General features: G+C 54.2%; 1 protein-coding gene across 1 annotated transcript in view; it reads right to left on the bottom strand.

Moving 5' to 3' along the window:
* Nucleotides 1-14,187, bottom strand: part of HCN4 (hyperpolarization activated cyclic nucleotide gated potassium channel 4) — a 166,608-nt gene that overhangs the window by 48,935 nt on the left and 103,486 nt on the right. The window contains exon 3 of the mRNA XM_054168798.1: nucleotides 8,038-8,199. Coding sequence (XP_054024773.1) covers nucleotides 8,038-8,199 — 162 coding nt within the window. The remainder of the gene's footprint in view (nucleotides 1-8,037; nucleotides 8,200-14,187) is intronic.

Genomic DNA, 14,187 nt, shown 5'->3' with positions numbered 1-14,187 from the left:
GTGGTGGTGGTGGGTTTTTTTCCTTCCAGGGAGCTGAGAAAACTACAAATGGTCTCATTTGAGAGGTGCAATAAGCCATCACCACCACGAGGAGCCAGCTGAAGTCAACAGCTCTTTTTGGCCACCCTGTGCTCTCCTGCTGCAGCCAGCACAAGCAGCACCTCAGCAATTACATCATGGGATAGGAAGAAAAAGCACCCAAAGTTTCCTGAGGCTGCTGAGTTCAAGGAACAGCTCAAGGTACATTTAGTGTCCTGTGGGTATTACATGCTAGCAAGTCCTTGCCTCAAAAGCTTGTAAAGTAAATGCACTGTCATCACACGGTGCTGTTACAAGGTATGTGAAAGAGTCCCTCTGCCACAGCGACATTCACTGCAGCACAGAGCCTCTAAGCTCATCGCTCCTCTCCCTGCTCCTAGGAAGGTGTTAACACTCTGCATGTAGCTGTGCAGGCGCACAGACCCCAGCAGCACACGGAAGGCTTCGTTTGTGGCTTGTCAGATAGGCAAGTGCTACTTCGGGGAGCTCATTCGGGGAGATTGGGCAGTCTCAGCACCAGTAGTGCTGGGAGCCCTGGCACTTCCTGGGCGCCTCCTTGGAGCTATCTGCTCACAGCGGGGCGGACGGCTGCTGACCTGCCTGCAGGCAGCTCTAATGGCGATGGAAATCTTGCGGTAAGCTTCTAAGTAGGGAAGAGAAGCAGCGCCTGCCGCTGCCGACCGGGAGCTGCGGCGAGGAGCTGGGACCTCTGGAGAGTGTTAATGCTTGCTTAGGAGATAAGCACACGGACAAAGCCAGGCGATAGCTTCCCCTGCCCGTATCGGGTTACGTTATGCAAGACAGGCCCGATCCACACTGCAATAAGAAGGGCAAAGCGACACAAGTGACAGCGAAGCGGACACCCAAGGAGCAGAACGTTCACAGCCCCAGAAGAGGCTGCTCCTCGCTGGCGCCAGCCCGTCTGGGCTCACCTCCCTAACAAAACGGGGACCTGCTCGCCTCCTGCCCTGGAAAAAGCTGCCCTCGAGTCAACACAGCCAAGAGACGCCGTGGTCGTCGCTGTGCCTACCCCTGGCTCGGCAGCTGGCTGGCCCGTGTGCCAGGAGCTGCGGCTCAAAGGGAAGGAAGCCGGCGGCAGGCCAAGAGCATTCGCGCCCTGTACCGGGCAGTGGGAAGGACCGAAGCCCGGGGGGCTGCCGGAGGTGTGAGCACCCAAAGGAGTGAATCTGCTTTGCCTCACCCACAGCTGTGCTGGAGTTCCTGGAGTCCTGGCCAAAGAAGGGGTGGGGGCCCCATTATTCTAGCACCCATTTGTGAGCTGTGAAGGCATCCAGCACCTCACACACCTTACACGGGCATCCCTGCAGCTCCCTGGTAGCACTTCCAGGAGCCACAGTCCTTTTCACAGTATCACAGTCTCACAGTATAACTAAGGTTGGAAGAGACCCCAAGGATCATCAAGTCAAACCTGTCACCACAGACCTCATGACTAGACCATGGCACCAAGTGCCACATCCAATCCCCTCTTGAACACCTCTAGGGACGGTGACTCCACCACCTCCCTGGGCAGCACATCCCAATGACGAACGACTCGCTCAGTGAAGAACTTTCTCCTCACTTCAAGTCTAAACCTCCCCTGGCACAGCTTGAGACTGTGTCTCCTTGTTCTGGTGCTGGCTGCCTGGGAGAAGAGACCAACCCCTTCCTGTCTACAACCACCTTTCAGGTAGTTGTAGAGGGCAATGAGGTCACCCCTGAGCCTCCTCTTCTCCAGGCTAAGCAACCCCAGCTCCCTCAGCCTCTCCTCACAGGGCTGTGCTCAAGGCCTCTCCCCAGCCTTGTTGCCCTTCTCTGGACACCTCCAAGTGTCTCGAAGAGAAGGATCAGGGGTGACCTCAGCCCGGTGGTCGCAGCAGTCGTAACGCCCCTGCCCTTGCAGAACGGGCAGTGCTGTAAACTCTGTGTCTGGTCCACGCTCCAGCAGGGAAATCCTCATCCTGAGACAACAGGCAGGAGCAGCCACACTTGACCAACCTCTGCCTGTGATGGTGCCTCACCTTTACAAAAAGGTAGGCAGCACATTCACAGCTCTCCTGGGGCAGGGGCAGTCGTGCAGGTGACCTGTCCCATCCCTTCCTGACAAGCTGAAATTCCAGAGGCAAGGTGGGTAGACAGAATAAGAGTAGCTGAGCTGGGATTTGATAGATCAAATTGGCTGCCAGGGCCATTAATGGCCATGAATGATCAGAGCCTAAGGGGGCCATCTGGGTACCAGGCAGGTTCGAGTTTAAGAAGCCATCCTTCCAGCAAGCTGCTGCTCAGGAGCGCTGTTTATGAGGAAACTTGCCGGTGTTTTGTAGGAATTAGTCATCCAAAACTACAGCAACTAACAGCAGTGAGCCCCCATAGCCTGCAGAAACACTTCTGGCTCCCTGGAAGCTCTGCACTTGGAAGTCACAACCCCAATTCCCATCAGCAGCATGGCTCCCTGTGAGGACAGCCTGCTTCGTGCCAGCCAGAGGAGTGCTGAGTAACGACAGACTGGGGGCTGGAGGAAAACATGCAGTGCTTAAAAAACACAAATAACCCTCAGCAGTGTGGTCTGCTGGGAGAAGACATCAAGGACTGCTGAAAGAGAGGCACTTCCATGAAGGGGAAACCTTTCAGAGCAATTGCCTTTAGGACACAAGCTCTGAGCTCTTTGAGCAGCTGTAAGGAGCTCTGGATCCTCAAGGCACAGCCTGTGTGATCACTCCTTGCTAATATGGATCAGGAGATCTTCAGTTTTTAGGCTTGCTCCACACTCCTGTCCCCCAGAGAACAAGTGGGCAGGTTAAGAACTGGAAGCCAGGTTAGTAGTAGTGGTTCCAAATGTAGTGTGGCCACCAGTTTGTTAGCATGGCAGTGCCTCCCACTGCCACAGCTTGCTCCTGCAAGAGCCATACCCCTCCACTCCACCTACCACTCCACCAGTCCCTGGGGTGGGAGGGTTGTGCTACTTCAAACATACTGGAGTGGCTACAATGGCTCATTAGGGTAGGTAAATGAGGCCTTAAACTGCAGAGAGAATATGACTCCTCGTTAGCCAAACCTCCAAGCCAGCTAAATGGAGCTCCAGATCTGTGCTTGAATATAGTCAAGAGGGATGTTATCTCAGACACATGCCAGGCACTAAGAGCATCTGCAGAAGGGACTCAAAATGGCTTTGCTGTGCCTTCTCAGACTGGTTTGCTTCTAACATCCACACTGGCAGCACTGTGAGGGTTTCTCTGGGATCAGTGTCTGGGCTGCAGTGCCTCTGCTCAGATCTACCCCTGCTTACTTGGAGCCATGGAACTCTTCAAAGGCAGTTGCTGTGTTCTGCAGTACCTCAGAGAAGCACCTAAAGAGACACTCTGGTGTCTCACAGGGTGTTCTGGGTTTCAAGTACGTGGGAGTGGACCTGGTGGAACCCTCACTGGAGAAGAGGAGAGAGAGAGAAGTAGACACAGACAAGTGGCAAATTCTTGGAGCAGGGGCACAGTCCAGCAGCACAATGTTGTAGCTGTCTTCCCCCACTCTCATTTCACAGTACCAAGGAGCTGCCTGCAGTGAAAGGACGTGTTTCAGGCCTGTCAGCTCCCTCACTGGTCTCAACAGGGATCTTATGTGGCCACAGAGTTGTGACTCAGGGTTTGCTGCTGCACATCACTTACATGGAGCTGTGAAATAAAGACTCTGAACACAACTGCCCTCCCCTGCACCACCCTGTAACTGTTGGGCCAGGTAGGCAAACCTGATCCATCTTAAAGGAAGGGAATAATGGGATGAGGAATGGAGATGACAGTTCAAACTTCACACTGGACAGAGCCTGCCTGTTCTGGGCTGATTTCCAGGGAGAGCTTTGCATGGCCTTCACCTAACAGAAGAGAGATTCCCAGGACTCTAAGTACATTGGTCTTGGCCCAGCCAGCCTTGCCTGGGACCCCCACCCATGCTCCCATTGTTCCTGGAGCCCCATTTCAGCACAGACCCTTCCTGAGCTAGGTGTACCTGTGCCCAGCCCTGGGCTTTAGCCTTATTCCAGCCCTGCCTCTGGCCCCATCTCTTGCTGGTCCTAATGGGACTCCCCGGGTAGACCCTGGCCATGACTGTCACCTTGCCTCCACAGGAAAGGTCTTCTGCTCTGCTCTGCCCACCCTGTTGTGGACTGGTAGGACTGTGCCCTAGTTGGTGGAGCCACTGCCTGTGCAGGAGTGCCACTGGGCAGCAGCCCTGCTCTTGCTGCTCCCAGGCAGACTGGATACAGCATGATCATTTACAGCACAGCTCCACACCCAGAGAAGATCTGTGCAGGATGGCTCTGTCTTCCATAGCACATACTGCATCCATTTGCCTTCCTCCTTTGACCAGCCACACTCCAAGAAGGCAGTGGGGGATGGGCAGGGGTTCAAGCCCGGGAGGAAAGCTGCTCTCTCTCCTTTTGGCAGAAGGGGAGCCGCGGTGTTTCCTGTGCAAGGTCGTTGCATTTCACAGGGGGATATGTGCCTTCCCTGCAGGGTTTATCAGTTCAGCACAATACCCAAGGGAGCAAGCCACGTGTTTCCAGCCACTTCAGGTCTCAGCAGAGCTTGGGTTTCTCTGCAGAGGAGCTGCCAGGCAAGGGGCTGGGGGAGCTGCTGCTTGCCCGCGCAGATGCCGCTCCGCGGCTGACTCACCAGCCTTTCAGGTTTTAATAAAGTGCCCTGTAGGGAAGCTAATGCTGAAGCCCCTGAGACCGGGGCTGAGCAATTAGTACTGAAAACATCCTTCCCTGCCATCACACAGCCAGTTCAGAAAGAAGTCATCAGAGACTTCCATGTAGCACTCAAAGCCTCCCTGCTTCTACAGCTGCTGAAGATGAAACGCAGTCCGTGTCGAAAGCACCAAGACCCAGGGATCTGCCGAGCCCTTGATATGATTTTGGCAGCAGCAGACCCTTCACAGGTCCCCTGGAAGGGGATCAAACCTTTGGGAAGCAGATGAGAGGTGATGAATCTTCTTTGCCTGCTGCCTCAGAATCAGAGCTGGTTTTATGGACTGCCAAGAGACTAGGTGGGAAACTTGGGAGCGGTGGAAGAGCAGCACCTGCACGCTGAAGGAGAAAGCCTCCGAAGCATTTGGCTCCTCGCTTCCAGCTCCCCTTGGCTGCAGCAGCTTCAGAAGATTCATTGATTCAATTTTTTTCTACAGTGGTTCCATCCTAGTTTTTTGGCTCCTGGGTATAATCAGGGCACCAAGAATATTTGTCTTCTCAAAGCTGTGACCAGGTCAGTACAGAATGCCCCCAAATCCCACTCTCTGTGACAGAGAGATGCCACCCTGGCCTCCCAGCTCCCAGCTCTGTCCATCCTCACAGCTCTCAAACAGAGCCATTATGGAAACCAGCATCAAGACCTTGGTACCAAAGCCCATGAGCAGCCCAGACCACTGGCTCCTGGTTGTCTCCTGACTCAGTGGCCTCTCCTGTTACCTCACTACAGACTGTATGTAAATGATTGCACCAATCATGCCATCCACTCTGGATGTCCCACTACAGCATCTGGAAATCTTCCCAGGGCATTAGAGCACAGAACCTTACCAGGAGAAGAAACCATCTGATTCCAGAAGAACTAATTACTCTCTGTGTGGAATGATCTACACCCAAGCTATCTGGGGGCTGGTGTACTCCTGTACAGCTTCTGGAGTGGAAGTCACCTGAGCTATAGGTAGGGCATATAATCGTCTCTCCAGTTCTTCAACCCAATTTCCTGAGGTTCCATTTCTGAGACAGTCACTGAGATAATCTGTTATGAAGTGGCAGATGTGAAGGTGATTTAGCTGCAGAGGAGAAGCGGGGAAGATCACACCAGGCGAGTTTAATTCCCAGCTTCACAGGCTCTCAAGGCTGAGCAGACAAGTCCTGCAGCATGAGTCCTTGCCTGGGAGAGCTCTGCTCTGGACAGAATCTCCTTCCCTTGCCCTTCCTGGAGACTCTGCTGAGCCCTCATGTCACTGGGATGTATCCTTCCTCCCTCTCTTCAAGCTTGCTGCTAAGAAGGGTGGTTAGAGTGAATCTTTTCTCCTGTCCTTTCAAGACCCTGTCCCTTCCTTGCACGGTGACCTTGCTGCTCTTTTCTAGGCTCTGACCATAGTCTGGCCCAGGAAACTCTTTTTCTAGATGGCATAGGATAGCTCTGTTTCCCTCACCCCCAATGGGTTTGCAGCCCTTTGTTCCCATGGGTTACACTAAGTGGCTTTCAAGCCCCTGAGTGAAAAGTGTCCCCAGAGCCCATTTGCATTAGCTTGTGCCATGCATTTGTGCAGCCTCCTCTCTACAGCCCCAGGTCCCTCAGGCTGTTCCAGATCCCCACCAGCATGGTGTTCTCTTGAAGCTCCTGGGGAGGGAGAACTCCCTGGGCCTCCCATCTGACCTGTCTGGGATCACAAAGAACAGAGCTGCAAACTGAACCCAGATGTCCCCCAGCCACTGGATTACTCTTCCTCCCCCCATGTGTGTCTGCCACTGCCAGTTACTGCCTTTTGTGAAGGCTTTCTGTGCACCAGTTCCCAGCAGAGCTGGTTCTCCTGGCTCTGTGGGTCACACTGCAGCTTGTGTTGCAGCTCTCACCTGCTGGCCTTTCAGCCAGGTGTGCTACTGAGGTTTGCAAGTCTGCAATCAGAGCTTTTGCTTCCTCCCCCCAGGGCTGGATGGGAACAGCCCATAGATGGTGTTGCCACCAGACAGCAGCCCCCATCCAAATGTTAGGGTAAAGGAAACATGGTTCAAATCTGCTGCTCTGAAGCTGTCCTACAAGGGCACCGTGGCCAAGTCACTTCATCAGATAGGGAGGATTCTGTCTGCACCTCTGAGCTCTCCAGAATGAGGAGCTGGATGTCCCTCTGAACCTGAACAGCACAAGCACAACAAGACCCAGATCTTCCCTTGCTGCTCTTGCCATCTACATAACAAAAAGGCAGCACAGGGGAAGAAAAGGCAGCTACAGCATGGGTTGTTCTGCTGCTGCAGCTACAGAAAGGCTTCTGGTCTCCAGAACTGTCAGCCTGCCACCTTCCAACAGCAGCAAGTGAAGGATTATTGCAGAGGGAAGAAAGGAGGAAACAAGCAGCAAACAGATGATGGATGCTGAGTGCTCTCCAGCACGGGCAGCACGTGCCCAGGGCTGGGCGTGTGGGAGGCAGGGGAGCTGGCAGCTCTGGTCTCCATCTTCCATTTGCTCTGCCTGATTAGGAGTCTCTTTTTCTTTTTCATTAAAGAATAAAATTGGCTGGGGGAATCTGGAGGTTAAGAGCTGCAATAGGAGGCAATTTTTTAAGCTTTGTCAGTTTGTGCTGCTTAATCAACTGGACATTGTCCCTTTGAATAAAAGATGCTGGGTTCTCAGCGAGAGGGCTGAGAGGTAGCCTGAGCTCCCCGTGCACTCACCAGATGGTAGGCACCTCGCTCCCAGCAAACAGCAGCGAGGGGCACAGCTTGGGGAAAGCTGCCTTGTGATCCCATGGTGGGAGGCTGAACTGTGCCTTGGCAGAGCCTCTCTCAGCCCACTCTCATGAGATACCATGCAGCTCCCCGGGGAGGAAGCGGGGCGGCTCACACCCGCCCTTCAAGTGGATATGGAGCAGAAGGCTTCATAGTTTCCTTGGGACTGCTAATGGGAATTAAGGAGCAGACCCGGCTGGGGCTCTAAGACCTCCTGCCCTCGGCTCCGTGTGGCCAGATCCCCACGCACCGGTTTCATTGTTGCTCTGTGCTGTTTCCTGCCAGGAGGGGGAGCCTGGCTCCTGCCTTCTGCTGCAGGCAGCAGGCTCTGCTGGGGCTGGTTCCTGCTCTGCAGCCTTCAGACTCCTTACAGGGACCGGCTCCAAGGAGCCTCCACGGCCACAGTGCTGTGGCTTTAGAAGCGCCGCTGGACGGCGGAGGAGGGAGGTGAGGGGAAAGGGGAAGCAGAGGGATCGCCAGTGCTGGGAGGTGGAGGCTGAGCCGGTGATGGTCGGGGAGCAAGCAGGGCAAGGGCTTACCACCATGCGGTTGAGGGACACCCAACAATCGTCAGGGAAGTCCTGCAGCATAGGCACAAGGAACTGGAGGCAGCCATCCCAGTGACACAGCAGCAGCATCATCCCAATCAGGTTGACAATCCGCACCACCGCGCTGGCCAGATCGTAGGTCATGTGGAAGATCTGCAGGGGCCAGGAGGGAGCAGATTAGATGGCAGCTCCCCAAACAACCACCCCCACATAATTAGATGCAGCCTCAGGGTCGAGAACCTTGCTAAAGTAACAGAAAAGGCTGCATCAGCTCAGCTCAGTCTCAGCATGCAAGAACAGACTGAAACCCAACAGGCAAAATCAGCACTGGGCTCCCCTCTTGCCCCCCGCTTTTGCCTCCCAGCTTACATTAAACATTAAAGGCTCCAGAGCTCATTTTGGTGGCAGACATCAGGCACTCCTCACGAACAAACTCCATCACTACATCTTCCTAACTGCAATGCCCTTTGGTTTCTGCTCTTGCTGAATAGCTGCTGCCACAGAAGCACAGAACTCTTTGGGTTGGAGAAGCCCTCTCAGGTCATCGACTCCAACTGTCAGCCCAACACCGCCACGGCCATCAAACCACGTCCCCAGGCACCACGGCCATCAAACCACGTCCCCAAGAGCCATGGCCATCAAACCACGTCCCCAGGCACCACGGCCATCAAACCACGTCCCCAAGAGCCATGGCCATCAAACCACGTCCCCAGGGGCCACGGCCATCAAACCACGTCCCCAGGCACCACGGCCATCAAACCACGTCCCCAGGGGCCACGGCCATCAAACCACGTCCCCAGGCACCACAGCCATCAAACCACGTCCCCAAGAGCCATGGCCATCAAACCACGTCCCCAAGAGCCACAGCCATCAAACCACGTCCCCAGGCACCACAGCCATCAAACCACGTCCCCAGGCACCAGAGCCATCAAACCACGTCCCCAAGAGCCATGGCCATCAAACCACGTCCCCAGGCACCAGAGCCATCAAACCACGTCCCCAAGAGCCATGGCCATCAAACCACGTCCCCAAGCACCACAGCCATCAAACCACGTCCCCAAGCACCACAGCCATCAAACCATGTCCCCAAGAGCCATGGCCATCAAACCACGTCCCCAAGCACCACAGCCATCAAACCACGTCCCCAAGCACCACAGCCATCAAACCACGTCCCCAAGAGCCATGGCCATCAAACCACGTCCCCAGGCACCACAGCCATCAAACCACGTCCCCAAGCACCACAGCCATCAAACCATGTCCCCAAGAGCCATGGCCATCAAACCACGTCCCCAAGTGCCACAGCCATCAAACCACGTCCCCAGGCGCCACGGCCATCAAACCACGTCCCCAAGAGCCATGGCCATCAAACCACGTCCCCAAGCACCACAGCCATCAAACCATGTCCCCAAGAGCCATGGCCATCAAACCACGTCCCCAAGCACCACAGCCATCAAACCACGTCCCCAAGCACCACAGCCATCAAACCATGTCCCCAAGCACCACAGCCATCAAACCATGTCCCCAAGAGCCATGGCCATCAAACCACGTCCCCAAGAGCCATGGCCATCAAACCACTTCCCCAAGTGCCATGGCCATCAAACCACGTCCCCAAGAGCCATGGCCATCAAACCACATCCCCAAGAGCCACAGCCATCAAACCACGTCCCCAGGCGCCATGGCCATCAAACCACGTCCCCAAGAGCCATGGCCATCAAACCATGTCCCCAGGTACCACGGCCATCAAACCACGTCCCCAGGCACCACAGCCATCAAACCATGTCCCCAAGCGCCACGGCCATCAAACCATGTCCCCAAGCGCCACGGCCATCAAACCACGTCCCCTGGCACCACGGCCATCAAACCATGTCCCCAGGCACCACGGCCATCAAACCACATCCCCAGGCGCCATGGCCACACCTTTCTTGAACCCCTCCACCACCTCCCTGGGCAGCCTGTCCCAATCCCTGACTACTCTTGCAGCAAAGACATTTCTCCTCATCTCCACCCTAAACCTCCCGTGGTGCAACTTGAGGCTATTTCTTCTCATTCCATCACTTGATACTAGGGAAAAGAGACCAAGCCCCACCTCAGCCCAACCTCCTTTCCCAGAGCTCTAGAGAGCCACAAGGTCTCTCCTCAGCCTCCTTTTCTCCAGGCTAAACACCCCTAGATCCCTCAGCTGCTACTCACTAGCCTTGTTCTCCAGACCCTTCCCCAGCTTGGTTGCCCTTCTCTGCGCCTGCTCCAGCCTCTCAGTGTCCTTCTTGCAGTGAGGTGTTGTGGGTTAATGCCCATCCTGAAAGCAGGGGGGAGGGTTTGTGGTGGGTTAATGCCCATCCTGAAAGCAGGGGGGAGGGTTTGTGAGTGCTTTGCCCTCCCTGCAGGGCGTTCTTCCCCTGGGAAACTGAGTCTGTTCCACTCCCCACTCCCTGCCCAGCTAGGGTATAAAAGGGAGGACATTGCAGCCATTAGCTCCCTTTGGCTCCTGCCTCTCCTGGATGGGAGCTACTGCAGCTGCCCTCCTGCTCCTCTGCCATGTGGTCAGGCCTGATCCTTCTCCCTGCTGCCTCTGTGCCTCTTCAGAGAGAGACTGGTTTTGTATTCTTGTTCTTTTTCCCCCTCCCATCCATCCTTGTTCCTTGCCCTTGTGACCCTCACCTGTTATTGTTTTATATATATAATATATATAGTTTAAAGAAAACTTTCCCTCTCTACTTCCAGGCTGACTCCAAATTATTGCTTGGTGGATTTGCTCCTTCCCTTTCCTTTTTTTTCCCTCTCTGTTGGGAGGGAGGAGGGGGGAGCAGGGCAGAGATTCTCAGCCTTGCCCCCATCTGAGCTCTTAGCTCCCAGGTAAGGCTCAAACCACCACAATTTTCTAAAACTGAACCCAGTATTTGAGGAGTGGCCTCACCAGTGCTGAGTACTGGGGGACAACCCCTGCCATGTTCCTCCTGGCCACACCACTGCTGATGCAGGGCAGGAGGCTTGTTTGCCTTCTGGGCCGCCTGGGCACCCAGTGGCTTATGTGCAGATGGCTGTCTTTGTGCTGGGATAGAAGATGTGGGCTCTGCAAGTATCAAATGCAAGCAGGAATGGCCTCAATCCCAGCAGAGACTTCTAGAACAGGGACTGATGCAGTCATTGCCTTTTATTTCTTGTATTCTGCTGCTGTGTCACTGCCAGGTTTATGTGAAGGTGGGCAAGGAAGAGAGAAATGTGGCAGAGCTGCACAGCAACGAAGCCCAGAAACCTAGGAACAGGCAACAGCAAGCACAACTCTGCAGCAGCTCTCTACTGCAGAGGGACTCTGTTGTCCACAGCCCTAGTCATAAGCAGGGCACACTGAGAGATCCAGGTGCCCTATTTTCAAAGCTGCAGCCAAGAACTCCTTGATGGGCAGGTTTTTGTCCTATGGGTGGTGTGTTGTGCAGTCACTGGGAGTTCTTGGCTCTTCTGTGTCCAGTGTTGTGCTGGTGACTGCTCTCCTGAGCTCCAGAGAAACCCAAGTGTGGGGTTGCCTACTCACAACATAGAATCAGAGAATGATTTAGGTTGGCAAAGGTCCTTAAGATCATGGAGTCCGACCGTTACCTAACTCTACCAAGTCTGATGCTGAAGCATGTCCCTCAGCACCCCATCTCTGCAGCTTGGACATACCTCCAGAGATGGAGATTCAACCACCTTCCCGTGGAAGTGCCACAGAGAGGAGAGAGGGATTCTGGACAGCATGGCTGGCCCCATGTGGCTCAGCATAGAGCCCACCTTCTGCTTCCTTCTGTTAACACAGTTCATGAAGAGAGACCTTTAAATTGTCACTGGGCAGTGGTTTGGATCCAGTAAGGTCCTCTCGATGTGCTGGCTTCCAGCTAAAGGAGACTACTGCATCACTCTGAAAACAGAGACCCCAAACACATCTGTCATCCCCTCCCACATGCTGCTGTGTCACCACAGCAGTTCGTGACAGAGGCCTGGCAGCCTCGGCCCAGCCGTGCCAACATCTCCTGCCCTGGAGCCCCGTCTGGAGGAAGATCAATCAGTGCTCCCCACGCCTGGCCTGGGTGTTTCTGGTAGAGGGGCAGTGGAATATTTGGACAGCTGTGTGTGAATCCCTTTCTGTCAGCTGCTGTGGTACTGAGGGACATGGTTTGAGTTAATGGTTGAACAGGAAGATCTTGAAGAGTTTTTTCCAGCCTAAATGATTTTATGATTCCATGAAAAGAGCACAAAGCAGAGGAATGTGAGGAGCAAAGACTACTGTGAGCCAGATGAGGCTGCTTGGCCCAACTCTATTCCTGCTTTTCCACCCTGGTCTGTAGGATGGTACCCATCCCCCTTTTGGGGGGTGTTTCTATCAGGCCTAAACCAGCTAGATCAGCTTGAAGGTTTCACCAGAGCTTGTTTCCCTCTGCCTGCAGCCCCTCCTGCTCCCTCAGTCCTACTCCCCCCAACCATCCATGACAGCATCTACCTGCCACCTTTGCCTGGAGCGGGGGTGAGCCACCTGAGTGAATCAGCTCGAGCAGCTCCAAAGGCAGCAAACTTTTGTCACCAAAGGAAGGAGAGGTGGTTAGTTGGTTGGGCTGCCTAAATTGGCTCATCACCCTGCTGTCAGAGCTAGCTGCTCAATTTGAATGCCTGTTTCCACACTTCTCCACCTAATCAGGATGCCAGGAGTTCACGTGCCTTGAGGGATGCCACCACACTCAATGCAGACTGGGAGGGAAGCAGAAGGATGAATGGTTTGGATAACTGCTGCTAACCTCCAGGGTTTCTGCTGCATCCAAGATGCAGCTGGAGTCCACAGTGTGACCTTGTGTGAGAAAGGCCATTCTAGTGATATTTCTGGGCTGGAAAGAAGAAAACATCCAAAATCCAGCATGAAAGGCTGCTCTAGGAAATGCAGCTCTCAGTGCTGGCTCAATAGGTCAGCATGAAAGCCGAGCACATAATTCATAACAAGTAATTCCTACTGGTCTCAGCCTTTTTCCCCTTCCACTGCAGAAAGGATCATTCTCATTTAGATAACCCAAAGCAAATCCAGCCTGAGTGACAGCCACGGGCTGGGCTTTTAATGAAGCCAGAGCAGCAGTTTGCAGAAGGATCTCTGAATGGATCTTTTGTACCTCCAGGGTTTTACTGCACTAATGGCTTTTCCTCTCCCACCTCTGTGTGTGTGTTTCAAAGGGCTGCGGCCCTCCTGTAAGCCAGGGAACTCCTGCCAGGGACAGGGAGAAAACCCTGGCACATTTAGGAAGTCACTTTCTTCCTTTCATGTATTCCAAGCAGAGAGTGAATAGCCTGAGGGAAAGGATGGTTTAGGGGAAAGGTGAGTGGCTGTGGAGCTTTGTGTATGACAGTTGGGATCTATTCTAATCAGGCTAGGGCAGGAAGCACCTCGGAGGAACAGGAATGAACGTGTGGGGCTGCTTCTGCCTCCTCTCATGCACTACCAGCTCACACACCTGCTGGCAGCTGGGCAATGGCAGCTCTGTGCTGCAAAGAGTGTGTAGACCTTGCCTGCACTGCTGGGTCACTCCCCACCCACTGCTGAAGCACAAAGGGGAGAGTCCTGCTCCTGGATGAGCATGGATGTTCCTACAGATAGAGACAGTGTCTGCTTTATGCAAGGATGGCTTTGGACCTTGAGACCTAGACTGCATCACTAGAGTCACTGGATGGAAACACACCCCCAGGGGCTGACACCTCTGGTTTATGGCTCTTACTGACCTGAGAAGAACAGCAGCTCAGGGATTCCTGTTTCTTTCTGTTGCCCATGCAGCAAGCCTAGGTGGTTAACTCTGACTGTAAGTGACAATTCCCGTTTCAACATCGCTCTCAGGACTCACCAGCTCATGCCCACTCCCTGGAATACTTTTGCACTCACAGGCAAGAGAAGAGTAAGAAACACAACTGTGCAGCACACAGGAATCACTGGGAAGGGGTGTGAAGGAACACCTTTCACTGACAAGAAGCTCAGGTGCCTGTGCTGCAGGGATCACTAACTCCAGTAGCACACTGGAGGGTGTCTGAGCCAGTGCTGCAGAACCCTGAAGCAGTCTGCAGCTTGCCAGGGAGAGGTGGGGAAGAAACATTCCAGAAGAGCTGGTCCATAAGCAGAGGACTGTGAGCAGCAATGGG

This window comes from Dryobates pubescens, chromosome 17 (genome assembly GCF_014839835.1).
Source record: "Dryobates pubescens isolate bDryPub1 chromosome 17, bDryPub1.pri, whole genome shotgun sequence".
NCBI classification, from domain to species: domain Eukaryota; kingdom Metazoa; phylum Chordata; class Aves; order Piciformes; family Picidae; genus Dryobates; species Dryobates pubescens.
The sequence above is the reverse complement of the archived record's forward strand: the minus strand, read 5'-3'. Positions and strand labels throughout refer to the sequence as shown.